Source organism: Natator depressus, chromosome 27, assembly GCF_965152275.1.
Source record: "Natator depressus isolate rNatDep1 chromosome 27, rNatDep2.hap1, whole genome shotgun sequence".
Lineage (NCBI taxonomy): Eukaryota > Metazoa > Chordata > Testudines > Cheloniidae > Natator > Natator depressus.
The window spans coordinates 16,017,262-16,044,201 of record NC_134260.1 but is presented as its reverse complement, the minus strand read 5'-3'; the positions used below and the strand labels follow the sequence as shown (position 1 = coordinate 16,044,201).

General features: G+C 45.1%; 1 protein-coding gene across 1 annotated transcript; it reads right to left on the bottom strand.

The window, feature by feature from the left end:
* Positions 1-7,062: 7,062 nt before the first annotated feature.
* Positions 7,063-26,632, bottom strand: DHX8 (DEAH-box helicase 8). Its single transcript, XM_074940452.1, has 23 exons — positions 26,471-26,632; positions 24,777-24,862; positions 24,109-24,181; positions 23,602-23,687; positions 22,492-22,601; positions 22,070-22,387; positions 21,545-21,689; positions 20,740-20,943; positions 19,790-19,877; positions 19,332-19,429; positions 18,591-18,738; positions 18,017-18,198; positions 17,414-17,608; positions 15,410-15,595; positions 14,607-14,817; positions 14,238-14,419; positions 13,290-13,430; positions 12,836-12,991; positions 11,885-12,022; positions 11,248-11,376; positions 9,590-9,786; positions 9,238-9,417; positions 7,063-8,650 (listed from the first exon to the last, which is right to left on the bottom strand). The coding sequence occupies exons 1-23, from the start codon at positions 26,580-26,582 to the stop codon at positions 8,431-8,433; spliced, it is 3,585 nt and encodes a 1,194-aa protein (XP_074796553.1). The 5' UTR covers positions 26,583-26,632; the 3' UTR covers positions 7,063-8,430.
* Positions 26,633-26,940: the final 308 nt, after the last annotated feature.

The following is a 26,940-nucleotide window of genomic DNA, read 5'->3' as shown; positions in this document are numbered from 1 at the left end:
CATCCTCCCTTAGCTATCTCTTTTCTAAGATGAACAATCCTTGTTTTTTTAATCTCTCCTCACATGGACGCTGTTCCTTACCCCTAACCATTTTCATGCCCCTTCTTTGTACCTTTTCCAATTCTAATCTATCTTTTTTGAGATGGGGTGACCAGAACTGCATGCAGCATTCAAGATGTGGGCGTACCACGGATTTATATAGTAGCATTATAATATTTTCTGTCTTATCTATCCCTTTCCTAATGGTTCCTAACATTCCATTAGCTTTTTTGACTGTTTCCGCACACTGAGCAGATGTTTTCAGAGAACTATCCATGATGAATCCAAGGTCTCTTTCTTGAGCTGTAACTGCTAACTTAGACCCCCATCATTTTGTATGTATAGCTGGGATTATGTTTTCCAAGCGTGCATTACTTTGCATTTACCAACATTGAATTTCATCTGCCATTTTGTAGCCCAGTCACTCAGTTTTATGAGATCCCTTTGTAACTCTTCACAGTCAGCTTTGGACTTAACTATCTTGAATAATTTTATATCTGCAAACTTTGCCACCTCACTGTTTACCGCTTTTCCAGGTCATTTATAAATATGTTGAACAGCACTGCTCCCAATTCAGATCCTTGGGGGCCCCTGCTGTTTACCCCTTTCCATCCTGAAAACTGACCATTTATTCCTATCTTTTAACCTGTTACTGATCCATGAGAGGACCTTCCCTCTTATCCCATGACTTCTTACTTTGCTTAAGAGCCTTTCATGCAGGACCTTGAGAAAGATTTGCCACTACCCTATTTATTGAGCACATAACTGCTGCATCTGTCCCTGAAATTCCCTTCTCCATTATTGCTCACTGATCTGTTATTTCATGCTGCATGTTTCCACTTTTCTGAATTAGCTTTATGCTCCTTGCAGGTGCTGCCCACTGTGATTGCACTTTTGCTCTGGTTCTGTGTGATTACATCTGCCTACTTGGAGCTGTCAGCAGTGAGGACTCTCCCATCAGTCTAGGTCACAAACCAGCTTCCAGCAACATCACAGCCCACTGGCTGACTTTCAGTGCTAGAGCCCAGCTGCACCCATTGAACTGCTTCTAGCTGCTTGAAAACTCCAGCTACCCTGAAGTGACTGAACTTGAACCCATGGAAGGAAGAGCTCTTAGAAGGATGAATGGTTTAGAGAGGGAGACAGGTGTCAGTCATGGAGCTGAGCAAAATGTTGCAGCACCTGGAGCGGAGACTGCAGGAAACTTGCCTGCTTTTGCTACAGAGGCTCACACAGGAGCAGAGCAGGTGGTTGGCGTTCACTTTATAGCACTGCATTTAAATCAGGTTTCAGAGTAGCAGCCGTGTTAGTCTGTATTCACAAAAAGAAAAGGAGTACTAGTGGCACCTTAGAGACTAACAAATTTATTTGAGCATAAGCTTTCGTGAGATACAGGGTTTCACTTGCCCATTCCAGCTGCATTTTGCAGTTGGATTTGGAGTTTGTCTGAACCCAAATCTTATGGGCTACACAGGCTCCAACAGATTGGAACCAAAGGATCTCATCACACAAACCGCCAAGGCAAAACCTCTGTCAGTCCCCACAGCATGGGGCAAATTCCTTAATCTCTGCTCCCCTTGTGTGTGAACACTGAACTCAGTGCTCCCCCTGCTGGACTCAGGGAGAGTGACTGACTAACTAGTGCTGCCTAGGCCCTTGTCGACCAGGAAAGCGGCTGCTTCGCTCCAGCTGTCCCTGACATCATTCCTCACCCTGGCTCTGCTCCTGGCCAGAAAAAATAGATGGGACCGGGGCAGCTCCACCACAGCCTGACTGCTACAAACCGCAGACAAGTAACGCAAACCTTTACGCAAACCTTCCCCACATCCCCCCACCTGTCCGCACACAATGGAAACAAGATCCCTGGCTCCTCAGCTTGTCTTTCCCACTATTTATCCTCTCACAGGCTCTACATTTCTGCTTGTTAGTGGGAGAGGATTTGGGAGCTGGCAGCACCTGGCATCAGGTTTCCCCTTCTAGGATTTGCTTTAAACCTCTGCAGTTTGTGGAAACTCCGCTTATTGGACCTTCTCCAGGGAAATCGTTGGGAAAATAAATTTTTTGGGGGGGAGGAAAAGGCCAGAGCCCTAGAACTGACTGACAGTTTTCTGCCACATATTCGCAGGCACAAGCCAGCCCAAGGGAGCACAGAGCTGTACCCTACACTGGCATTTCTATCCCTCTGCCCCTCATAGGGTGACTAGACAGCAAGTGTGAGAAATCAGGACAGGGGGTGGGGGGCAATAGGAGCCTATACAAGAAAAAGACCCAAAAATCAGGACTGTCCCTATGAAATCGGGACATCTGGTCACCCTAGCCCCTCACAGCCATCCTCAGCTGGGATAGGTGCTGTCTCCTTTGTCCTGCTGAATTCAGGGGTTTATCCTGAGCTAGAGAAGCCCCAAACCGGATCCCAGGCTTTAGAAATGCAGCAGCCGCACAGGTTGAGGGGACAAAGGGATTGCCTGGGGCCAGGAGGCTGCAGGGTAAAAAGGCAACCACCCAATCTCTGGGTTCACACTCCCCCTCACTGCATGCACACACCACCCCCACTGACCTACTAGACTGAAGAGACTGAATTTATTGCCTGCCACCAGTCACCTGACTGGGGTCAGAGTTGAAAGGGTCAGCACCCTTGTCATATGATAGGTTAGTGTCACCTGATTGCCCAATTACAAAGACCTACCACCCATCCTGAACACACAGTGCTCAAAGTTCAAACCAAGCAAAGGCCCAGGCAGGCCTCTGTGGGGGTCAGACTCTGGCCAGAGCCCTGCATATAAAAGGAAGCTTAGAATTTTTTTTCCAACAAAAATGTTGTTTCTCTTTCATTCTCCTATAATTAAAAAACTCAGATGGGAAGTTGCTCAGAACTCCTGTTTTGGGGGAGATATCTGTAGCAAACACCACAGCAGTGAATGCTACAGGACGTTCTGCAGATGGGAAACAAGGGTTGTAACGGAAAGTGTTTTCCATCCTGAGCTATGGTGCTAGCTAGTGGCTGTTCTAATATAACAGTGAGAAACCTGCTCAGCGCCCCGTTCCCTCTGCTGCAGGAACAGATCATTCACAGCACAGCCAGACCTCAGCCTTTCTTGGCAGACTGCATTCTTGAAGGTTGTGCAGCCCATCTGAGCCACAGCCAGGATGCCAGCATTGCTGAATGTCATGATAATTGGTGTTTTTCTGAAAGCTGCAGCTTCCGGAAGCAAGGGAGTGCCTAAGAATCTCAGCTCTCTCTCTTTTTTGTTTTTTAAGTAAGTTTCTAGCCTTCATGGTTGTGAAGAAAAGCTTGAAAACATGCAGCAAGTGCAGCCTAAAGGCTCAAAAGCCAGAAGGCAAAGGAAAAGAACCAAACAGGGACTTAAAAAAACCACAACTTCATGATTTTCAGACATCACTTGATTTTTGAATGCTGGGTCTAGTGCTAAGTGGGATGTGCGGGCTGGGCTGCTTACCGCATGTGTATTTGTGTTGACTCAAGTATTCACTCGATGGAGAGAGAGTGAAGGGTGAGCAGCCGTAGCCCAAAGCTCGTCACAGACTTCTCCACCCGGAGATGGAATCAAATAGGTGCCTTGAATTTATTTTTCCAAACTTGAAGGAAATCAAACAGTGGCCTTATGCCAGGGGTTCTCAAACTGGGGGTCAGGACCCCTCAGGGGGTCGTGAGGTTATTACAAGGGGGGTTGCGAGCTGTCAGCCTCCACCCCAAACCTGGCTTTCCCTCCAACATTTATAATAGTGTTAAATATATTAAAAAGTGTTTTTAATTTATAAGGGGGGGTCGCACTCAGAGGCTTGCTATGTGACAGGGGTCACCAGTACAAAAGTTTGAGAACCACTGCCTTATGCCATTGCTCTCCTTAGAGAGAAACGCTATCACTCGGGCTGGTTTGAGTCATGAGACTTTCTGATCACACCCAGCTAGTAATGGAGGTTGAATCAGTTTTCTGATACGGCTGTGACCAAACACTGTAACACTGTGGTTTGCATCTACACACTGCCATAGATCACACGCCATTCTAGGGCCTAGCTGCCAGCACTGGAGGCTCTCATGTGGTTTCTGATAGCAAAGTTACTCTTTTAAATATTGTTGCCCCCTGTGCTAAAATCATGCCAACCCCAGCCATCTTGGAGGGAACAAACATCCTCTCCAGCACAATTCTATCAGTCCCATATGAGACACAATTTCTGAACAAACCTGCAGCAAGCCCAGTTCTGTCCCCAGGGTATGTGAGTGCCTAAGCTGTGCGAAGTGAGCGTGCATTAAGAGAAGAACATTAGTTAGAACACAGGACTGGGAGTCAGCACCTAGTCTCTCCCACTGACTCAGAGTGACCTTGGGCAAGTAGCTTCCCCTTGCCTGTGTCCTTGTAGAAGGGAAGTAACACTGAACACAGACAGGATCAGGAAGCATATCTACATTAAACAGGGAGGTGCTGTTTTGAGTGGCATTTTTTGGTGTAGAACTGCACTTTGACTGAACCAACTGCTCACCAGCCACAAGCACAGGGTGATTGTTCTGAATTTAAATAAACTAGTGTGCAGGTTTCTTCACCCCAAACCTATGGTCAGACCAGCTACAGGATTTATGTATGCTGCACAACACACACCTATAAACCACATTTGGGAGATTCAGATACTCAGTTACCATATTCCCAGCTGGCCTGAAAGAACAATACATTCATAAATGAGAAATTCCACCAAACTGCTAATGGGTCAGTATCGTGACCCTCTCTGTAATTGTCACAAAATCTCATGAAAACCGAATTAGGAGAAAACAAAACTCTCATTGTATGGCAGCACACTGCTGTCACAATGGCTCTGGTAACAAGCCCATTAAATAAAGGGAAGGCAGTTGCTATAACAGATGGAATACGTGTGGGGCTGCCTGTAAAAGTCTTATTTATCTTTCTTGGATTAAGGGCAAAAGTTGATTTATTTGGAGAGAGAGAGAGAGAGTGTGCGTGTGAGAGAAGTTTGATATTTTTTGTCCAGGATACTTTATGTGACAAGCAGGCTGTATGCAGGCGATACATACAAAGTGGACTGCAGATCTTCGGCATGTGCAGCTGGAGTTTGGACAAGTGCACTGGATGTTTTGTGTCCCCATAAAGATTCACAGCTGTACTCAACAGAATCGGAGGGGAGCAGGCAGGGGCTTCTTGTACTTGTGGGTAGGACAGCATCACACCAACCTCTGGGAAACAAGTGGGAGTGACCTTACCTGAGGCTAGTTACTGCACCTTGCATCAGTGTGCTCCAAAAGTAACACTCCCAGCTTCTAGAAGTGGAAAGTCCACAGAGAGACTTTGACGTGAGCTGGGCCAGAGAGGCTGCAAGCTCCTCTTTGTCAGAGCCCAAAGCTCCTGAAAAAAGCAGAGTGTTTCAGATTGCAGCTTCTTGGATTTCAACCGAGAGGCCTTTTGAATAAAGCAGCTGCTACAAGGACACATGATGCTATAGCCAGGTAGCAGAAGGCAGGGCAGGACTGCCCTTTGCCTACCCAGATCCTGAGCACTGATGTCTGATGGCAGCCTATGGTAGCAGCACTGGTTATACACTTTTAATTGCTGGGTTCCTAGATCTGCATCCCTGGTTCTCCCTGTGTTTAACTGTAACTTGCCTTCTGCCACCAGCTATAAAGTTAACAAGGATGCTTTGGCAGCCATTTCCCTGCTTAATTACAGCTTATGGCTTTCTGCAAGCACTTCATCCAACTGCAACAGGAAGCAGAGAGCCACCCCAGCCTGAGGGCATACTGTTCTCTCCCCCCAACCCCCACGTGCGAGCCTGCTGCTGCTGCTGCCAGGGAGGAGAAGCTAGAGCCAGCACACCCCATTACATCATGTTCATGAAAAGATCTCTGCTATCATACCCGGCACCATAACCAGGGCTGCAGAAGTGTAAGGAGATGGGTCATTTCTATGACTCTGATCCCCAGTGGTGGAGAGGGATGGATGAGGAAGCTGTGTGTATGGCTGTACGTACACTGCTCTGGGTCAAGTGTTCTCTCAGGCCTGTCTACGTGGGAAAATTTTTATGAGTTATACCGGTTTAACCCCCTCTGTTGACACACTTATGCTAGTGGAAAAGTGGCTTTTTTGGTTTAAACACCTTCCTAAATGGATATAAGCGAATGCCACTCTGATACCAGAATCCAAGTGCCTACAGACTGGGGCTTATATTTGTATAACTATATTGGTTTAAATTCACATTTTACCTTATATTGGTATAACCTTCCAACATAGACAAGTCCTCGGACCCTCTGTCACCTTCATTTTCCCAGAGTTTAGTTACGTGCACACTACTGAAATATTCTTTAGACTAACTGCAGATGGACCTCCTAGAGGAATCACTGAGTGAAATTCTAGGGCCTGTGTTATACTTGAGGATAAACCAGATGCTCATAGTGATCCTTTCTAGCCTCAGAATCTAAAAATATCAATGAACAGTTGCTTAATGTTAGACTAGAAACCTTTGCAATGACTGTGCTTCCTTCTGGCTCCAATTCCATGGGTACAGTGACTGAGGTAACCGCTTTCTAGCATCTGCCAGTGGATACATCCGAGAACTTGATGATCTGAGTTGTTCCAAGCAGGACAGGTCTATAAAGCCTATTGCAAAGGGTTATGTGTAAACCAACATGCCTGTTTCATAGTTCAGTTCTAGAAGGCATGTGTGCGCTGTCTTTTGATTCCCCTACCAAAGAAGGGCCAAGCTGCCAAGGAAACAGAAAATGCTGTTCCAAACAGGGAGAAAAATAAAAAAGAATTTGGAATGAAGAGACCTTGCCTCAAAGCCCCACCGCTGTCTGACCTGAGCCCTCAGTTAATATATCCCATATCTTCCACCGGCTTTTTAAAAATGTGGTTCAAACACAAAGTTTCACTGGTAACAGGTACAGCAGCACAAAGAGGTTTTACCAGGTTGGAAGCCATTCTGTTACCACCAAAGGACAAACCCCTAGTGCTTATTTGATGCTGAAACAGTTTCCTGTTTCAGAAGTTTATTTTAATAATAAGTTTCTTTGTGAAGGCTTCTAAGGAACTTAGGCCATTTGTACAACATATTAAAAACAATATCTATGCCATCCCTCTCACTGCCCTCTTTACAGACAGATGCAGATTTCAGGTGTAGCCAATTTTCAGTGAGCAAGTACCGTGGTGTCTTGTAGCTCACAGAGTCAGGTATAAATCAAACCAGTCAGCTCTTCTGTGCACTTTTCACCAGTCACTTCGTAAATACACCAACTTGAGAAAAGTTTCAAAGTTTGGGTCTCTCTAGTTCTGGAGCCAGATAGCTATTTCCAGCTTTGAAAAGGCAGGTCTGAGCACCGGCATTACCATAACGAAAAGAAAATAAAGCAAGTTTATGTACAGCTTCAGTCATTCTGGAATTACATTTTCATAACAACTGTTCTAGCAGGTCTTTGCTGAAATGCACCTTTAGACCTAAGAAAATATTCTATAAAAAAAAGCCAGTTGTGATGTCACCTAATGTTGTCAGAGGAAACAAAGCACATGACACACTGTGTAGAAAATCTCTCTCTGGGACATCTGTAACCATTTAAGTTCACAGACTGAGCTGCGCTGCAGAGTGGATGTGGTTAATTAACATGTGATATTCTAGTTTTCAGTGCATAGGAGATGCTGATGACGGATAAGACCACCAGTCTGACCTGTGCCATTGTCCAAGCATAACACACACTCGGGTTGGGTTTCAGGGGATCTCTTCCACCTTATTCCAAACCACAGACTCTAAATCTCTCTCCACAGCTGGCTGCAGGAGTTTTTGATTTCAAGTAAGAGACAAATAGTTACAGCAAGTAAGAAAATGGAAAAGTTAAAGCTGACCACAAGTGGTGAAGCCTGCCAAAGAAAAATCGGTCATTGTCCAAGAGCAGTGACAGGAGTGTCGGCCGAAATCAATCCCTCTTCAGAGTGGCTAGAAACTCAGGCCATTCTAGCATCTGAAGATCCAGTCAGATGGGAGACGATCAAGTTGACAAACAATTGGTTTTTAGATCATTGCCTCATTTGTTGATTAGTGCCCAGATTTCTAAGCCTTTAGATTTTCAAACGGCTGGAAGTAGGAGGAAGTGATACAACACACCTGAGTGAGCCTGGACATGAGAAGTGACCTGCTAACTGTAGCAGTTCCAAGGGCAGAGGACATGAATCAGTGATATTGTCCAGTTCTTTTGGCCCATAATGAAGGTATTTATAAAGTGAATAGGAAATAAATTAAAGCCTGAATCAGTCTGGATTTCAGCTGCAACTGGATTTGGGTTCAACTGCATGTGTCCTGAAAAGGGGATTTTAAAACAGTGCAGAATCTCAGCCGCCAGGAACTCTTCGCCAACAGCAACCCATGCCAGAGCCAGGCTCATCGCCTCCTGAATGCACGAGAGATCCTCCAGGCATTGGGCTCCTCATAGCGATTGTACAGGGGCTCAAGCCGCTGCTGCTTCTTCTGTTTGCTCAGTTTGGTTGGATCAGAGACTTTGAAGAAGGCTGGTGCAAATTCCACCAGCCAGCGTGGGTCAATGGTGGTCACTTCGCGCATATACTCCTTGGTGGTCAGCACCAGCTCGTGATAGACCACCCTGTAGAGAGAGAAGACAGCAATATTAATGCTTGCAGAAGGGGAAATTAATGGTTCTTAACAATAAGAAGGTCCTTGGGGCTGAAGACCTCATCTCATGTCAGGGGTGCTTGAGACCTGTCCCCCTTGGTCCAGTTCTCTAACTCTCCTTCCCCCTTCATCACCACCTCCAGGCTCACCAGACCCAAAAAGAGCCACCCCCAGCAGAAAGCCTCTCTCATGCATCTCCCGCATTCTGCAGCATGGAGCTGCTTGGTTTAATGTCAGGATCCCCCTCTTGCTGACTTATGCTGCTGCATTGAACTCCATACCTGGAGGAGAGGCACAACAGGACAGCTGGAGGCAGGACTCCAGACAGCCTTGCTTTGCAGTGATTGTAGCACCTCATATGTCCTGTACACGTCTGCTCAGGAGCTGAGAACAGACTACAGTCTGTCTCTTTGCTCTCTATTCTCGCTCCATGCCCATCACGGAAGTATTGGAGCATTCACAGATTTTGGTCTGTATTTTATGTATAACCCATGCTGAGGACTTTCTAGTTGTAGAATTGAGAATTAAACTTAGAATGAAGAGTCCCTGTTTTCCTACCATTCTGGCTGCCTGTTGAAGAGGGCACTGGATGGGTGAATATAGACCACCTGCTGGTCAATGAGAGTCCGGTACCCCTCCTGGGGGTCCTTCTTTGCTGCATTTCGGAAGAAACCGCTGCAGATGGCCTTCTGGACTCGCACTGTTGCCTTCCCGCATGACACCACATCCAGCTTGTGTCTGCCAGAGGAGAGTCATAAAGAAAGAATTTAGTGGGCCCCCGTGTTTGGTGTGCAAAGCACAGACACCATAACACCCAAACAGCAAGCGCCAATCAGCTGCTGCTAAAGGACAAGAATGCTTTTAAAAAAAAAGGCAGAACCAGTTCCTGCCCTCTGCTGGATTTGCTCACCTGTCCATAATGCCCAGCATTTGTTTACGGATGTCCTGTGCCCTGCGCAAGGACCGGGCCTGGATAAAATTCTCATAGCACCAGGGATTTGAGAACTTATTATTCTTCCAGGAATTGTAGACAGCAAGCAGGGTGAGATGGTCCCCTTCTGTCTGGTGGAACTTGGCTTTCTTCTGGTCAGCAAGTGCTTGTTTATCCTAACACACAAAACACGTTTCCATCACATGTGTGTTTTAGAGAAAGTATCATGTACCCCTGGCAACGGGGCACTGGTTCTTCTTTATGCCCAAATACTGCATGTTATTATGTGCTACTAAATGGACAGCCCCATGTTTAACCAGTGCAAGGCTGAGAGGCATACACAGCATACTGGCTTTTTTGTAAAGGATTAAATACAAAGCACTGCAGATCAGACTCAGCCCTGCAGGTCAATGGGAGGTCCATCGCCCACACCAGGGCTGAACTGGACCCCTACGATTAAGGCATTACCATTATGACACAATGTTAAACTTGAAAAAGACAAGCACAGCTCCTACCTGAAAACACAGACATGCTGCAGACTCCTCCTCTCCTCTCTCACAAGAGGGGAGGGCTAGAGCAGAGAACCTGCAACACTGGGTCTTTCCTGAGGCACCCTTCTCTTTCCTCACCCTAACTATTCTTGAAATGATACTACAGGACATATGGCTCACTTACGCTGTCGGCTGCACTGTGTTGCATGCATAGAACTAGTCAAATTTTTGTTGCTTAGAAATTGGACATTCAATGACAGAGTGTATGTCTACACTATGGAGACTATATGACAATCCTGTCAGCATAGCTATGCCAGCACAACCCCCCTACACAAACAGAGTTTTTCTGTACGTTTTGGAAAACCGCCTCCCTGAATGATATTAGCTACGTTCACAGAAGCACTCTCTCTCTCTCTCCACATAGCTGCGTCTTCACTGGAGACATAACTATGTCAGTCGGGGGTATGGTTTTTCCACACCCCTGACTGATGCAGCTATGCCGATATAACTTTTCAGTGTAGACCAGGCCTAATCAATAGGCTCTGCAGAGAGGTCCATGTTTCTCAATTCCATGGATGTATCCTTGGGATATCAATCAAACACTGAGGTCATTGAATCAGACAGCAATAGGCCATTATAATGAAGAAATAACAGATCCAAAAGGAGTCTGATACGGAGCAGCCATGTCACCACCACAGCCTGCAGACCAGAGGTGCAAGAAGAAGGTCAGCGCAGGAGGGGCTTATGATGTGTAACTTCATTCTGAAACCATTTCTGTTTCTCTGGGAGGGGAACAGGGTTCCTCCAGCCACCCTACAAGAATGGCTCCGAATTCCAAAGCAGGAGATGGCAGGTTCTAATGTTGTGTTTCATTTACTGTTGAGAAGAGAAGAAAAAAGCAAAGCCTCCAACTTTCACTTCCCCGAGGGCAAAGTGGCATCAAACATCCACAGCTAGGGGGCATGTAACAAAGAGGTGAATTAGCTGTGCAATATGTGATCCAATGAACCCTTTAATTATAGTCTTGTCTGGGGGAGTACACACGTACCATTACACCAGATGCATTCAATAACCACCACCAGATTCCTGCTTCCCACCATGCAACCAGGGCTGGGCACTACGGCACATAGGCCTCTAATTCCTTACCTTTGGTCTGTAGAACACATTCTGTACAGACAGCATAGAGACTATAGTTAACATTTCTTCACTGCATCCCAAATGTACAGACATGATCAACATCTTACATAACATGGGCTCCAAGGGGAACTCTGCCATCTGCAGGAATAAAGGACAACAACATATATTTTCAGTGGTGCTGAAGCAAGGCTTTAAGAGGTCTCACAAGATCAGAAAATAGGCCAGACTCATTTCACTTGGAGGTAACTAAACCTTAATGGGAGAGAAGACGATGCCATTGAGTGTTTCCCTACCACGGCACTGCCCACTACCTAGGGGAGGTTTATTCGGCACAGAACAGATGACCGCTGCCATCTACATGATCAGAGCAGCCCAACACTTACAGGGGATTTTTAGACACGTGTAAAATGGAACTCACAAGAGAAAATGGCACTACTCCACTGGGAAGCAGAAAAGGCAATATTATTTACTACTTGTCTGCAAAGGCCAACTGCTAGTGGGGAAGTGTGGCTTTGGGTTGACTAACAATGCACAAGAGCACAGAGAGAAAGCACTGACAATGGCAATTACCCCTATGGATAGCTACACCCAGGCCAGCCTGAGAACACAATACAACCAATGTTCAGAGGCACGATATTTAACCTACTCTGCGCCCAAGTCGAGTGAGCAGCCCCTCATCATCCAGGGCTCCCAAGGTGTAGAGCTGTTCCATAGCAGTGATTAGCGTTTCCATCGGGGGAGCATCCATAAAATCAAAGGACAGCAAGTCGTTGATCCCCATAGCCTGAAAGAGAGTGAAAATCTGAGGGTAAGAGACACCAGGAAAGAAACTGGAAACCAGGCTCCATAAGTAGAGACATCTCCAAGAGCATCAACAAATGAGTCAAAAGCCAAAACCAAGAGTTCATCAGTGCTGCTTAGACCTTGTGCCCAGGGTTCATGCCTTATCTCCAGTGTAATCACAAATCCCAGTGGGCACATGATTCCATCCCTTGGGACAAAAACCAAAACAGGAAAAAGTTCTAGTAAAGGTGCAATAGTGAACAATCCTGCACTAACGCCAGGGAGATGTGTGGTGACCTAATAATTCAGTGCCATCTGTAACATCTATGACTCTCACATCTTGGACAGTTACTTAGCCAACTGCAGTTCTCAGAGGGTACAGTCTTCTATAGATCTTCATATACATATATTTGAAAAAGACACAACTACCACTACCCCAGAAAGAGAAGTCCTCGCCTATGAGGTGATGGCCTGAGAAATGTATGTGTATTTTATAAAGGGTTTTGTTTGTTTTTTTATAACAGGGCATGGAAACGTATGATTCCACTAAGACTCCTGGGGCTTTCCATTTCTAGAACTTGCAATGAAATATGGCTTTCAGGTTGTGTGTAAAGAATGGCTTTTCTGGGACTGATATCTGTAAAGCTAAGTCTGAGTCTAAGTTATAGCCCCCTGGGAGAAAGAACTGGAGAGTGAGCTATAGCTCTGCCAATGGTACAGTGTTCCTTCCTATCCATTTGCGTTTAGTAAAAGGGTGGAAATTACAATCACATTGGCCTGTATTTCAGCAAAATAATGAGACACTGATTCCTACCTTAAGGGAGAGCACTGTGCTGGCTAAGTTTGTTCTCTGGATTTCAGGCACGTTGGTGGTTAGCATTTCATCTCGGTAAGCGCGCTCCGTGTAGAGCCTGTAACACTTTCCTGGCCCTGTTCTTCCAGCTCTTCCTGCTCGCTGCTTTGCCTGCGCCTGTAGGATTTCAGAGGGAACACAACATCTCAGAGGCAAGCAAGCATTATCCAGGACAATGGTTCAGTCAAGAGACTAAGTGAGAGAGGAATGAAGGGCTAGTTGTCTGCAGTTCTGTTAACATTATTACGGGGCTCCTAACGCAATGCAAGGAGACATGATGCGCTAAACATAGTCTGAGTGTGATGCAAGGCATTGTGTGTGGGAAAGTGGTATTTATTTCCCCACCTTGTTTCCATAAAATTTCCTCTAAGCCACAGATTTACTTCCCATACATTATCAAACATATGCTGTGTACCTGGGAAATTGGTGTAACCACCAGCTGATCAATTCCAGTCTTGGAGTTATACACTTTCTGCTTCACAAACCCAGGATCTACCACATAATAGATTCCATCAATAGTCAGGGAGGTCTCAGCAATGTTGGTAGCAATGACAACCTGTAAGCAAGAGTACAGTCTGATTCAGATACTATCTCTGCTTGCCAACCAGACAGAAACAGAACTAAACTAAATGAGTGTTGCTCTGTTTATATAAACCATTCAATATGGTATAATCAGACTATTGCTGACACAACTGCTATGATTTAAAATTATTGATTATTCTCCTGCCAATATGTGTGAGCAGAGTTCTCCTTTCACCCACAAAAATGGCCAGATTTTAAACATTTGCACCCTGTTTTAAGCTTTAGGGCAGTATATGATGCGAACACAGTGGAACTCATTGATAAAAACAAGGAAAAGGTTACCAATTTCTGCTCAAATAATTTTATGTGATCCGTAAAAAGTATTTTTTTGCCTGGCTCTGCAACATAGCCCTTATGAGACAAGAAACCACCACAGAACGTGCTTCAAGACAATTACTGCCATCCTCTGGGAGCTGCTTCTATACACACCTTTCAGAAACTCCGATTTCCACAGAGGACAACAATGACCTTGAAAGGTATCATCTAGAGAATCTTTCTGCTGTATCAATGTTATTTATAAAGCAATTCTGCGCAAAAGGGTTTGGGCTAAAATAAAACAGAAGAATACTTAAATGCCAAAAAATGAATGGAGAATTGGCCAAGAAAAGTTCTGTGAGTTAAGCCACGTAAGAGCTGCTGTTTCAAAGCTACAGAGCATAGTCTATAATTACTCTCCTCCCCAACCCATAGCAAATAAGATTCTGAATGGAATGAACAGTGTAACAAGTCCCACTATTAAGTGTTTCATCAGAGGGGGAAGCCGCCCTTTGCCTGGGATTACCTTCCTGCTGCCTGGTGGGGCTGGGTCAAAGATCCTGGTTTGCATCTCGCTAGGTAAAGCTGAATACACGGGAAGGATAATTAACTCTGGCACGTCAGGTCCTAGAGATTTCATTCTCTCATAAAGGATCTCGCAAGCTGTATCAATCTCCTCCTGACCCGTCAGGAACACTAGGATGTCACCTACAAAAGGGAACGTGTCCACAGAATTAATCCTGCTCCACACAACTTCTGTCTAACCACTCCCTTTGCTTCCTTCTTCCCCTCTTCTCTTCCATGTAGAAAGATCTCCCGTTCAGATGTCCTCCTTATCAAGCCATATGACCCCATGACACAGGACCCTGCCACCGCCAAATTTTATCACACTTACCTGGTGGCTCCGTCAAATGGATCTGCATCACTGTGATCAGACTGGCATCCAGATAATCAGTCTCTGGTTCTTTTGTGTACAGAATTTCCACAGGGTATGTTCTGCCAGGAATTGTGAAGATTGGAGCTTCATAGAAATACTGGGAGAATTTCACAGCATCTAATGTTGCCGAAGTTACAATCAGCTTCATATCCTGACGTTTCTGCACTGTCTGTAGCAGGAAAGAACGTTCCCATACCACGTTAATAGTGACAAGGGCAATAAATAAGGGCTTCAACAAGCCCCTTCGCTCAGTTACATTTTATTCCAGGTAACAAGAGGCTTCAATCACCTCAGGGACTTTCGTGGATTTGCAGAATCATCTAAATGCAAAGGAGGATACACTGTCCTTCTCAGAGAGGCAAAAGGCCAGAATCTCATGCAATTTAAAGCTAAGGCCATATTTAAAATACACTTCTCTTTTTTCCTAGTTAAGGGAACTCCCAGCACAGAGACCTTTTGTGAGAGGCAGACTGGGTTAAGTGAGACTGTTTCCTTATTCTGAGAGAGTTGCTTATTCATCCCCAGAAATGTTCTGAATTAAATGACCTTCATCTGTTGCCAAAACTCCATTTAATTTACAGTCAGAGCTAAGACCAGGTGAACTACTCCTGTAAAGGTACAGTCACCTTCAACCATAGCTCAGTGCTCACAACTGACCGTTTTAAGACATGAGGGTCTCAAAAGGCAGACATGCCTGTCTTCCTCCTGCGTTCCCTCCCGATATAACCTGTGGAGAGACCAGGGGCCAAACATAACATTACCTTTTTCAGAAGCCCAAAGAGCACATCAGTGTGAATGGTCCTCTCATGAGCCTCATCCAGCATGATGATGGCATACTGGGTCAGGTCCGGGTCAATCAGGCACTCCCGCAGTAACATACCATCCGTCATGTACTTGATGACGGTCTCGGGGCTAGTGCAGTCTTCAAATCGAATCGTGTAGCCAACCTACCAAACAAGAGATGGAAGCAGAACAATGGGTTTGAATGAGTAATTACATCTCCACCCCTTACACTAAACTAACTGAATTGATGAAACAAAATTGTTGGCAATGATAATCCCAGGTTGAGTTATTCTGCCCCTCAATTCAAACTTGCCATAGACCATAGGGCATAGGTTAGGGACTATTTAGAAAAGCTGGACGTGCACAAGTCCATGGGGCCGGACGAGTTGCATCCGAGAGTGCTAAAGGAATTGGCGGATGTGATTGCAGAGCCATTGGCCATTATCTTTGAAAACTCGTGGCAAACGGGGGAAGTCCCAGATGACTGGAAAAAGGCTAATGTAGTGCCAATCTTTAAAAAAGGGAAGAAGGAGGATCCTGGGAACTACAGGCCGGTCAGCCTCACCTCAGTCCCCGGAAAAATCATGGAGCAGGTCCTCAAGGAATCAATCCTGAAGCACTTAGACGAGCGGAAAGTGATCAGGAACAGTCAGCATGGATTCACCAAGGGAAGGTCATGCCTGACTAATCTAATCGCCTTCTATGATGAGATTACTGATTCTGTGGATGAAGGGAAAGCAGTGGATGTATTGTTTCTTGACTTTAGCAAAGCTTTTGACACTGTCTCCCACAGTATTCTTGTCAGCAAGTTAAAGAAGTATGGGCTGGATGAATGTACTATAAGGTGGGTAGAAAGTTGGCTAGATTGTCGGGCTCAACGGGTAGTGATCAATGGCTCCATGTCTAGTTGGCAGCCGGTGTCAAGTGAAGTGCCCCAGGGGTCGGTCCTGGGGCCGGTTTTGTTCAATATCTTCATAAATGATCTGGAGGATGGTGTGGATTGCACTCTTAGCAAATTTGCGGATGATACTAAACTGGGAGGAGTGGTAGATACGTTGGAGGGCAGAGATAGGATACAGAGGGACCTGGACAAATTGGAGGATTGGGCCAAAAGAAACCTGATGAGGTTCAATAAGGATAAATGCAGGGTCCTGCACTTAGGACGGAAGAACCCAATGCACAGCTACAGACTAGGGACCGAATGGCTAGGCAGCAGTTCTGCGGAAAAGGACCTAGGGGTTACAGTGGACGAGAAGCTGGCTATGAGTCAGCAGTGTGCCCTTGTTGCCAAGAAGGCCAATGGCATTTTGGGATGTATAAGTAGGGGCATAGCGAGCAGATCGAGGGACGTGATCGTTCCCCTCTATTCGACATTGGTGAGGCCTCATCTGGAGTACTGTGTCCAGTTTTGGGCCCCACACTACAAGAAGGATGTGGATAAATTGGAGAGAGTCCAGCGAAGGGCAACAAAAATGATTAGGGGTCTGGAACACGTGACTTATGAGGAGACGCTGAGGGAACTGGGATTGTTTAGTCTGCAGAAGAGAAGAATGAGGGGGGATTTGATAGCTGCTTTCAACTACCTGAGAGGTGGTTCCAAAGAGGATGGTTCTAGACTATTCTCAGTGGTAGAAGATGACAGGACAAGGAGTAATGGTCTCAAGTTGCAGTGGGGGAGGTTTAGGTTGGATATTAGGAAAAACTTTTTCACTAGGAGGGTGGTGAAACACTGGAATGCGTTACCTAGGGAGGTGGTAGAATCTCCTTCCTTAGAAGTTTTTAAGGTCAGGCTTGACAAAGCCCTGGCTGGGATGATTTAATTGGGGATTGGTCCTGCTTTGAGCAGGGGGTTGGACTAGATGACCTCCTGAGGTCCCTTCCAACCCTGATATTCTATGATGATAGGTCAGTTATCTCATTACTGATTTTTCCCCACTTTTCATCGTGTTTATGCAGCTGCCTCCTCCAACACAGAACTTTACCTCCTGTCCCAAACAGCAACCAAACTCCTCAGACACTCTCTTGGCAACGGACATTGCAGCCACTCTGCGAGGCTGGGTGCACCCAATCTTCCCTCTTGACGTGTAACCTGCCTCAGCCAGGTATTGGGTGATCTGCGTCGTTTTCCCAGAGCCTGTCTCACCAATAACAATCAGGATCTGATTGTCATGAACTGCCTGAAAGAGGACATGTTAGAAAGTGCTTGTTAGGATTTTTTTTTTTTTAAATACTGTCAGTCTAAGACTAGATGTAGCCCCTGAGTGCCCTCACTCATGCTGGCTCAGACAAAGTGTTCTAGCCTAGGTCTTGCTAACCAGCAAGCCAGTAAACTCTTTAACCACTCAGATGACTCACCCTGCCATAAAGACTTGTGTCATTTGGGATCTTAGCTCCAATATTGGCCCTACTGCTTTAAGAAGTACCTGCAGTTTTATAAAGATTTATAGAGAAAAATTATGATTTTAAAATACAATTTCATTCTTAAAACTCTCAAGTGGCTACTAACTTGTCAATAAACAGACCCAGTAACATTCATATTAATCCTTCCCACTCCAAGGAGAAGGCGGTTCCTGCATGGGACTTACCTGAATCAGCTGCTCCTTTAATCTGAAGATTGGGAGACTCTCCCTCTGCTCAATGATGGAAAGTTGGGTTTTTTTACCATAGGAGGCTTTGTTGCCACCGAATGCATGTTTCTTCCACTCTGGGATATCATTGGGCATCATTCCAATACCCCGCATGTTGGCAGCTATTTGTCTCCCGTCCACTAAGAAAAAAAAGAGAGAATTTAGTTATCGCACTTCAGTTCACATGGCACAAATGCAGTAATGAGCTAGATACAGTAAAAAGGCATTTTATAGAGAACACTACAATCTGCCTGTTTAGAACTCGAGTGAGCTGTTCTGGCATATTGATTGTGATTTTGGGCCTACTACGATTTTTGCCATAGTTCCATCTGTGTATCACTTGGTAATATACTCAGTCCACTCTTCCATCACCCTTTGACTAGAAGACTAAACATATAAGCTAGGCTCAAGATGAAAAAAGTCTTAAGTGAAGTGGCCACATACATAGACACCAAGATACTCTCCTGGAATGGTTCAGCTCCCACAATGAATGGCACAGTAGATACTTAAACAAAGACAAGTCAGAACACACCGTCAGGAAGAGGATCCACCCAGTGTGTATTAAGTCCCATGGGGATAGAGTCCATCTCTGCTTCCCTTTGAGCTTGTTTGAGTTCTCGCCTTTCTTTGGCTAAAGCACTTTGCATCATTGCGGCCTGGGACAAGGAGCCATCAGGATTCTGAAGAACAAAAAACAACATACAATTACAAGCACTATCCAGTCCTGGAGCCTTTACTACCCCTCTCCTCTGTACACCTTTATTACAGCCCAGCCCATCTATCCTCAAGCTTGAAGGCAATCTCTTTCCCACAGCTACTTCAAAGGCTTTTAAAACTCTATTTCACAAATGCAGAAATATTTTTGATGGCTAGATTTCCAGGATGCAGGTGGCTGTGACTGTAAAATAGCAGACTCCCTTCATAGTCCAATCAAGGATGAGCTTACTGGTACTGAGGTGAGAAGGATAGTTTCCTGGCTATCCACACCTCATCAAAAACAAGAGGATGAGTGGGGCAGACCACCACTTGGATCTACCTCTTTTTCTGTTAAATGTAGGCCGCATGTTAACCTTGCACTTCTATTCCATGATCTCATCTCACTGTTACCAATGAAATTAAAACCCAACTATGTATAATAAAAAAAAGATCTCCAGCCCAGCGCTCCTGATTTTCTGGGCTATGGATACCAAGATTCCACTCATTATTGCTAATTCCAGAGCATTTACATAAAATCAGCATGCAAATTTTCAATCATTAGTCTGAAATCTCTTACCTTCACTATTTTAATGGGACTCATATCCATGCTTTGCTTGGTATGCCCTCGCAGGAACGGTGGCTCTTCTTCAACCAGCTCAATCTCAAGGTCCTCATCTAAAACACACAAATAATTCAGGTTTAACAAGGAGACAGATGCAGCTTTTTTTCAAACAAACTTCCGCCGCAGGAAAAGGAAGCTACATTGCTGAAGTGTTTTCTGTGCATCCTGTTTACTGTATAATTACATATTCTACAAAGGTAAAAATGTCACAGGCAAGGAGAGAGCTCCCGGCCAAAGGCAACCAGCACTTCATTAACCAAAGGGAACCAGCACACCTGCCAGCTCCAGGTGTTCAGAGCTATTGCTAACTCAAACTCCTTAAACTTGCTTGCATCAGAAGCTCCTTTTTGCATAGATCACATACACAGAAAGGAATCTGTTATACCCACAGTGAAAGTACCAGACAACATTACCTTCTTCATCATCAACTTTGGGGAGGATCCCAGTCTCCTCATCAAAGTCAGGAAACTCTTCTTTGGAGAGCACGTTAGCAGCAATCATCTGGGAAAGGAATGGAGAGGGGAGGATTAGTTCCCACATGTGAACATCATTCAAGGGTAGACTGGCCCATTTAAGATTCTACAGCTCTCTGGGATGAAAGGAGGGTTCACTTTGCAAAGAGATAGGAAGTGTAAGTTCTCCCAGGACATTGTGGCACTGGGATTGTCTGAGGGGACTAGTGCCTATTAGTGTGGTACAACACAGTATAAATAGGAAAAAAATAGGATGAAATTAAGAAAGGGACATTTACAATTAATATCAGATAATACATCCCAACAGGGTGATATACTGGGTTGTAGACTCCTCCGAAAAGAATTCAATTGTGACTTTAAAACGTCTCTGGACACAACATTAGTAGATGTGCTGCCTGGAACAACCCAGCATCAGCAGAGATGCATTAGGATGCCTAAACGGGCTTTTTAATCTCTGACACCTTGTCTTTCCTGGATTTTAGTGGTGAAAGATGCTGGAACGACAAGTGACGCTTCTCACAAAGATGTGTCAGTTATTAACAGCACTGGTCAGATTTATGAATCAGGGATATAGGAGTGAGAGGCTCCACATTCCATTATGGATCCCGGGGGGGGGGGGGGGGGGGTGTTCTGAATACTGGCAGAGAGGGACACCTGTCTTATACTTAACTGGATCACACTATTAGCCAAAGACTACTCAAAGCCTGATGAGGTCAGAGCTTGGGAAACCCATATTTCAGAGAGCTTATAACAGTGAGGAGGATGTACCCAAGAAACCATGGACTATTAAGAAAAATGGGAAGCTGGATGGTAGTCTTTGAAGCTCCCCTACAACCACACTGAATGACATCGCCCCAGACACCCCAGTATGAGTTGGTAATGCTTTACACCTGTTTGATTTCCCATTTCTCCGGGTCTGAAATCCGGGTGAGACGCTTCCGTTCCAGGCTATCATCCTCCACTTCAGGGGCATTCACCAGGGAGAGGTGACTGGGTCTGTCTGGATTCCTCATAGAGGTCTCTTCATTGGTCTCTCCAACTAGGTTTCTGCGTCGGTTTGGGTTCAAGTCTTCCCCAGTCTCTTGATCAACATCCTATATCAAATATGATTGACAAATTTATTAATCACTGTCCCACCTTTTCCCTAGATACCTGACCTGGACCTCCTTCCTCTACCAAGCATATAAAGGCAAGGATCTCTCCGCTTCCCAGAGGGGCCAAGCCCAAACACAGCCCATGTATATGAAGACATTTCACTATTGTTTGTTTTTTAAATTAACATCTCAGAAGTGATTAAGCAGTCTGTGGTCAGAAACACATTGTAGCCTGTAATTTAAAATAAAATGCCTCTTTCTCATGCAGTGAATGGAGGATGGGCATAAGCGACAGCTTGGGGTCTGGCTGGGCACCTGACTAAAGACTTCAAAGTTACCACTTTATTTGGTTCAGTGAGTGGTACAAACACAGTTGAATGTTTAGAATCTTTATATGCAAGGCATCTGAAAAGAACATGTGGAGACAACAGGAGTAGGAACCAATGGGTGGCATAAATACAGAACTATAACTTACCAGCTTTAAGTATTAAAATATGATACTTTGAAGGGATTCAAGTTAGTTTACAGCAATATGTGAAATACTAAAACTGTAAACACTCTCTCTCTCCACCATAATTTGATCTATAAAATTCTTCCATACCTTCATGCTCAGGCTGGTTTTGGACCCAGTAAAGGATAGCACTTTGACCTTTACTCTTTGACCTTTGCTCACAACATCAGCAACATTAGCAACACGTCCCTCTCTGCGAAGTTCAGAAATATGAACCAAGCCTTCCCAGCGTTTCCTGTGGGTCACACGTGGAGAGAAGAGCATGAGATACTGTATATTACTCTGGAAACCAGCCCTTCACATATCATTTAAGCTCTTAAATGTCTTAAAATGTTTAGTGCTCAGAGGTTTTACTGTGTTTATAAACTGTCTCTGGAAAGAGGAACATTCTTTACTGTCAGCTTTACTTTTTTGAAAGAGAAAATTCACTGTGGTTGTGAAATGCAGTGTGTATCACTGGCATACTTGCCTTCGCCTAATAAGGCATCATACCTTTTTTCCTTTTTTTTTAAAGTCATATTAATAACTGAAATTGAAGCCAATGTTTATAATACACAAAGGAAGGATGATGGTACAAGAAGTGATAATGGCTCATTGTGAAGGTCAAATGGGTACCTTAGTCCTTCCAGCTGCACAAAGCACCCAAACTGCATTATACTTGTGACTTTGCCATTGTAAATTTCTCCAATCGAAGGCTCTTCAGGTGGGGGCCGATCCACATGCTTGTCCCTCCATCTGTCATTGCTCTTCTCTGCATATTTCTCTCGATCCTTACGGTCCCTGCTGGGACTCAGACTCCTGCTCCTTGAGCGGTATCTGGATTTCCCCTTGTTCTTATCCAGAGTCCTAGAACGTGACCTGGAATGGGATCGGTGTCTCCGTTTCCTGTCCCTGTCTCTGCTGTGACTGCGACTCCTCCTCTTCTTTTTTGCCCTGGCAAACATTAACAATCTGTGTTCAACTTTCATACAAGAGAAGGTCATGCAGACAGAAAATTTACTGGCTAGCCATGGCCCAGAGATGCGCTGGAAACTTACCGGCGGTCATTATTCCTTTGTTTTTCCTGCCCACCTGCACTAGGCATTAAAGCTTCAAGTTCTTTAAGAGCATCAACAGCCACTTTTACATCATCTTCATCCAGCATAGTCTGTAGACACAGAGAATACCTCTGTAAGCAGGCTGATTAAAATCCTATCACCAGCACAGAGCATTAATCTGTGCAATGGGACAATCACCAGAAAGAAGGAAAGTATGAGAAAAGATCACAGAGAAAATGCGATGTAAAGAAGCAAAGATATGGGGATCATTAAACCAGGAGTCTCAACACCAAAGCCTTCTCTGCCACATGTCTCTACCAGGTCTGCCTCTATGTATGAATTTGGAGACTAACTTTTTAAAATTGTTACTGAAACCTTAATATGCATGTTACTAGTAGGCATCTTGGGTAGCCTAGATTTTAATCCTAAAGTTTTGACACAAATTAACTTCTCCATAAGTAGATGCTTATTACAGTTCCCAATCTGATTAAAGGTATATGCTAATAATTCATTTCATCCACCTCACCTTCAAACCTCTGCACAGTTCCCACCTCCTCCTCTGCCTCCTCTATGCCTCTCATTTTCTGCACTCTTCTGGATCTTCTTTCCAATCTGCCATCTTCAGCTTTCCTGCTCTTTGTACCTTCTATCATGCAACCCCTTATAGTAGGTGTATAAGGGCCTTTCAATCCCAGGTGCCAAACATGCTCCTTCAAAACCACTCCTTAAACAAAGTGTCCTACAGTGGTCTCAGTGTCACCAGGCAGTCTTGCACCTGAAACATTATCTGCTTATTATGTTGTCTGAGTTAGACTGTGAATTTGTCAGGGTAGGGTCCTTGTCTTGTTGGGTGTTCTGCAAAGCAGTGTTTGCCCTAAGAGAGCTATATTAGCAATAGTCCCCTGTAACTAACCTCCAGCAATCCCAAACCAACTACTTACTTCCCACTCCATTCTGCATTTTCATTTCTCATACCCCATCACATTTTGTGCATTAGAAGCACAATATAGATGGTTATGTTAATGTAGCAACTGCAAACCAAGAGTGAGAAAACAGAAAACAAGCATATTTCCATTCACTGATTGTTAATATGTGAAATTGCGTCCTTACCCTGATGGTGGGATTGTCTGGCCTGCAAAGGGCTGGGAACAGGTCCTTCAGCTTTTCCTTTTCTGTTTTGGGTTTGACAACTACCTCTGTTTTTAGAATAAAAAAGGGAAAAAAAAAAATTAGAAGTGCACCTTTATCACATGGCTAGAATAATTTTCTACTGTCATTTCTGAAACGGAGTATTCATTTCATCTCTGAATGTAAATTTTACTGCAGCTTTTAAAAGTTGAATTAAAAATAACTACATTTCCCCTCACAAAGGAAATTCTGATTAAATGAGATAGTGAAATATGCAATATTCTGAATTCTGCACTGACTAAGGCTCTCTTCGAGTAGCCCCAAAGCTTTGCACCAGCAACTCATGTAATACAGAGAACTCCACTGGAATGATAGTAGATAAGATATAAGAATAGCGATTTCATCCGTCATACCCACAATGTCCAACAGATGCTGAAAGGGTTAGGTCTGTTTTCTATTGAGCTGTTGGAGCAGTGAGACTGTACTTACCTTTGCCTGCAGATGGCTTCGCTGGAGGCCGCATTGTCTGTATGAGACGTAACAAATTACTAATGAGGGAGTCCTGAAAAATTTGATAAAGCACAGAAGATTTTTTTAAGTGATTGCAACATTTTTGCACATTAGCACAAGGGAAGATTTGTTAGCAGGGAACAAAAAGCTCAATCCCAGCTTCTAAAGATGTAGAAATATAGGGCCATAGCCACAAGAAATCACACGTACACCATAAAAGTTCAGTTGTAAAGAACTAAGACAAAAAGTGACTTGATTTTACAATGTTATGAAAATTCCATTTAAGTGACTCTCCACACCAGTCACTGGTTCTAACTAGGACAATCATTTTGACCTGTTTCTAAGGTACTTATCAGCCTGGTGTGTGAGCACCATAAAAAGTTTGTTTTCATGACAAGTTGTTTTTCTTGCACTACACATGAATAGTAATAAGACACCAAAGAGCCCAAATGAGTCTTCAAAATTGCATAGTGCTTCAAAGACTGCATCAAGCAAAGTTAAATAACGCTTAATTAGACAGAAGTGTGTGGAAGCCAGCATGTATGAACTATTAAATGAAAATAATTGCACATTAATAAACACAAATACTTAATACTTGCAACTCTCTTTTAAATAAAAGATTCTCTCTGTGTTCATATCTCACTTACTGTGAACTCGGCGCCATTCTTTGTAAGGGCAGTCTTGAATGTGTCAAATGTGGTGTTTTTCTCAGCGAGGTTTATCACAAACTCAGCTGCAAAGAAAAAGTGATTGAGAGTGAAACAAACAAAAATAATTTGAAGTCAGGTCACGTGCATTTCACTCTGAGGAAAGGGGCTGGCTTGGCAACCTGAAGTCCCTCATCTAGCCAGAGAACATGGAATGCATGGTCTGCAGCAGTGCAAGTTTCTCTATCTACACTGCCTTAAGTCCATTTTCAGGAACCCAGACCTGGAGGGATTGTGTCTCAGGATGAGAGGAGAGCTCATTTTCTAACTCAGACTGTCAACTCTTTGGGGGCAGGGACTGTCTTTTTGTCTATGTTTGTTCAGTGCTTTGCACAACTACTGGAGCTCAAAGATACTACCACAATACAAACAATCAATAACAGACGTGTCAGGGCAATGAGGCTGAAGCTGGTTCCTTGTTCCCAATTCCTTATTTGATTATATAATAAATATTTACATAATTACACATTTACTTTTTTACCACAGTCACTCCTGTTAGTCTGATGAAATTTCTAAAAATATAAATCTTACACTGAGATTCTTGAAAACAAACCCCGTTGCCTTCTCTGTCCCCATATCTGCACCATCATGGGACCCAACCCCACCAGCCACACCATCAGGGGCTCATTCACCTGTACATCTACTAATATGATATATGCCATCATGTGCCTCCAATGCCCCTCTGCCATGTACATTGGCCAAGGATGCCCCTCTGCCATGTGATTGGCCAAGGCCTCTATGTAAAAGGATAAATGGACACAAATCAGACATCAGGAATGGTAACATACAAAAGCCAGTAGGAGAACACTTCAATCTCCCTGGACATTCAATAACAGATTTAAAAGTAGCCATCCTTCAACAAAAAACCTTCAAAAACAGACTTCAAAGAGAAACGGCAGAGTTACAATTCATTTGCAAACTTAACAGCATCAATTTGGGCTTAAATAGGGACTGGGGGTGGCTGGCTCACTACAAAAGCGATTTTCCCTCTCTTGGTATTGACACCTCCTCATCAATTATTGGGAGTGAACCACATCCTCCCTGACTGAATTGGCCTGGTCAACACTAGTTCTCCACTTGTAAGGGTTTCCACTGAATGCACCCGATGAAGTGAGCTGTAGCTCACGAAAGCTTATGCTCAAATACATTGGTTAGTCTCTAAGGTGCCACAAGGACTCCTTTTCTTTTTACGGACACAGACTAACACGGCTGCTACTCTGGAACTTGTAAGGGAACTCCCTTCTCTTCATGTGGCTTTCACTCCATGCAGCTGAAGACGCGGGTTTTTCACCCACAAAAGCTTATGCCCCAATAAATCTGTTAGTCTTTAGAGCGGCACCGGACTCTCCTCGTTGTGTCTGTGGATTCAGGCTAACACGGCTACCCCCCGCGACTTGAAAATAACGTTGGCCTCTGAACAAGGAGCTGGGAACCAGGATCCAACTTCAGCCGCGTGTCCCGGCAAACGCCCAGCCTCGCACCACCGCAGCGGCTCCCGCCCCTTCCTCCTCCGGGGGGGTCCCCTGGCTCCTGCCCCCCGACCGGCTCCGTCCTCCTCTCCCGGGGGTCACCTCAACCCCCCCGGGGACGCCGCCCGCCCCGCCGCGCCGCTCGCTCCCCGCCGGGCCCCTCACCCAGGTCCTTGTCGTTGATGCCCAGGTGATTGTCCAGCTCGGTGCAGACCTTGGACACCAGCGACAGGTACTCGAGCTTCGCGAGCTCGTCGGCGCCCGCCGGGTCCCCCATGGCCCCCGACTCACAGAGCGCAATCCACTTCCGGGTGCGGGCCGCGCCGGGGCTACGTCACGTACGTCACTGCTGGGGGTCACGCAAGGCGCTGGCCATAGAGACGGCGGCGCTGGCTAGAGCGGCTCAGGCTGGGGCCTGGGAGGGAGGCAGCACCTCCGACTCTATGGTCTAGGGTGGCTGGGTTGGCGGGCTGGCCCTTTTTTCCTGCTCTCTTGGAGGGCTGGGGTGGGGAGAGAGCAGCAGTGCCCGGCACAGTGCCGCCCTCAGCACTGCGGGGAGGCGATTCGCTGCTCCCCGACTGTCAGTGAAAAGAATCGCCCCCTCAGGAGCATATCCGTGAGGAGATTCCCCCCTC

Excerpts from the sequence above, each read along its gene's own strand:
- DHX8 (XM_074940452.1), bottom strand. The coding sequence starts at position 26,582 with ATGGGGGACCCGGCGGGCGCCGACGAGCTCGCGAAGCTCGAGTACCTG. Across the intron at positions 23,688-24,108 it reads GAAGCCATCTGCAGGCAAAG|AGGTAGTTGTCAAACCCAAA; the intron begins GTAAGTACAGTC and ends TTCTAAAAACAG. Across the intron at positions 12,023-12,835 it reads GCACAGTGCTCTCCCTTAAG|GCTATGGGGATCAACGACTT; the intron begins GTAGGAATCAGT and ends ACTCTCTTTCAG.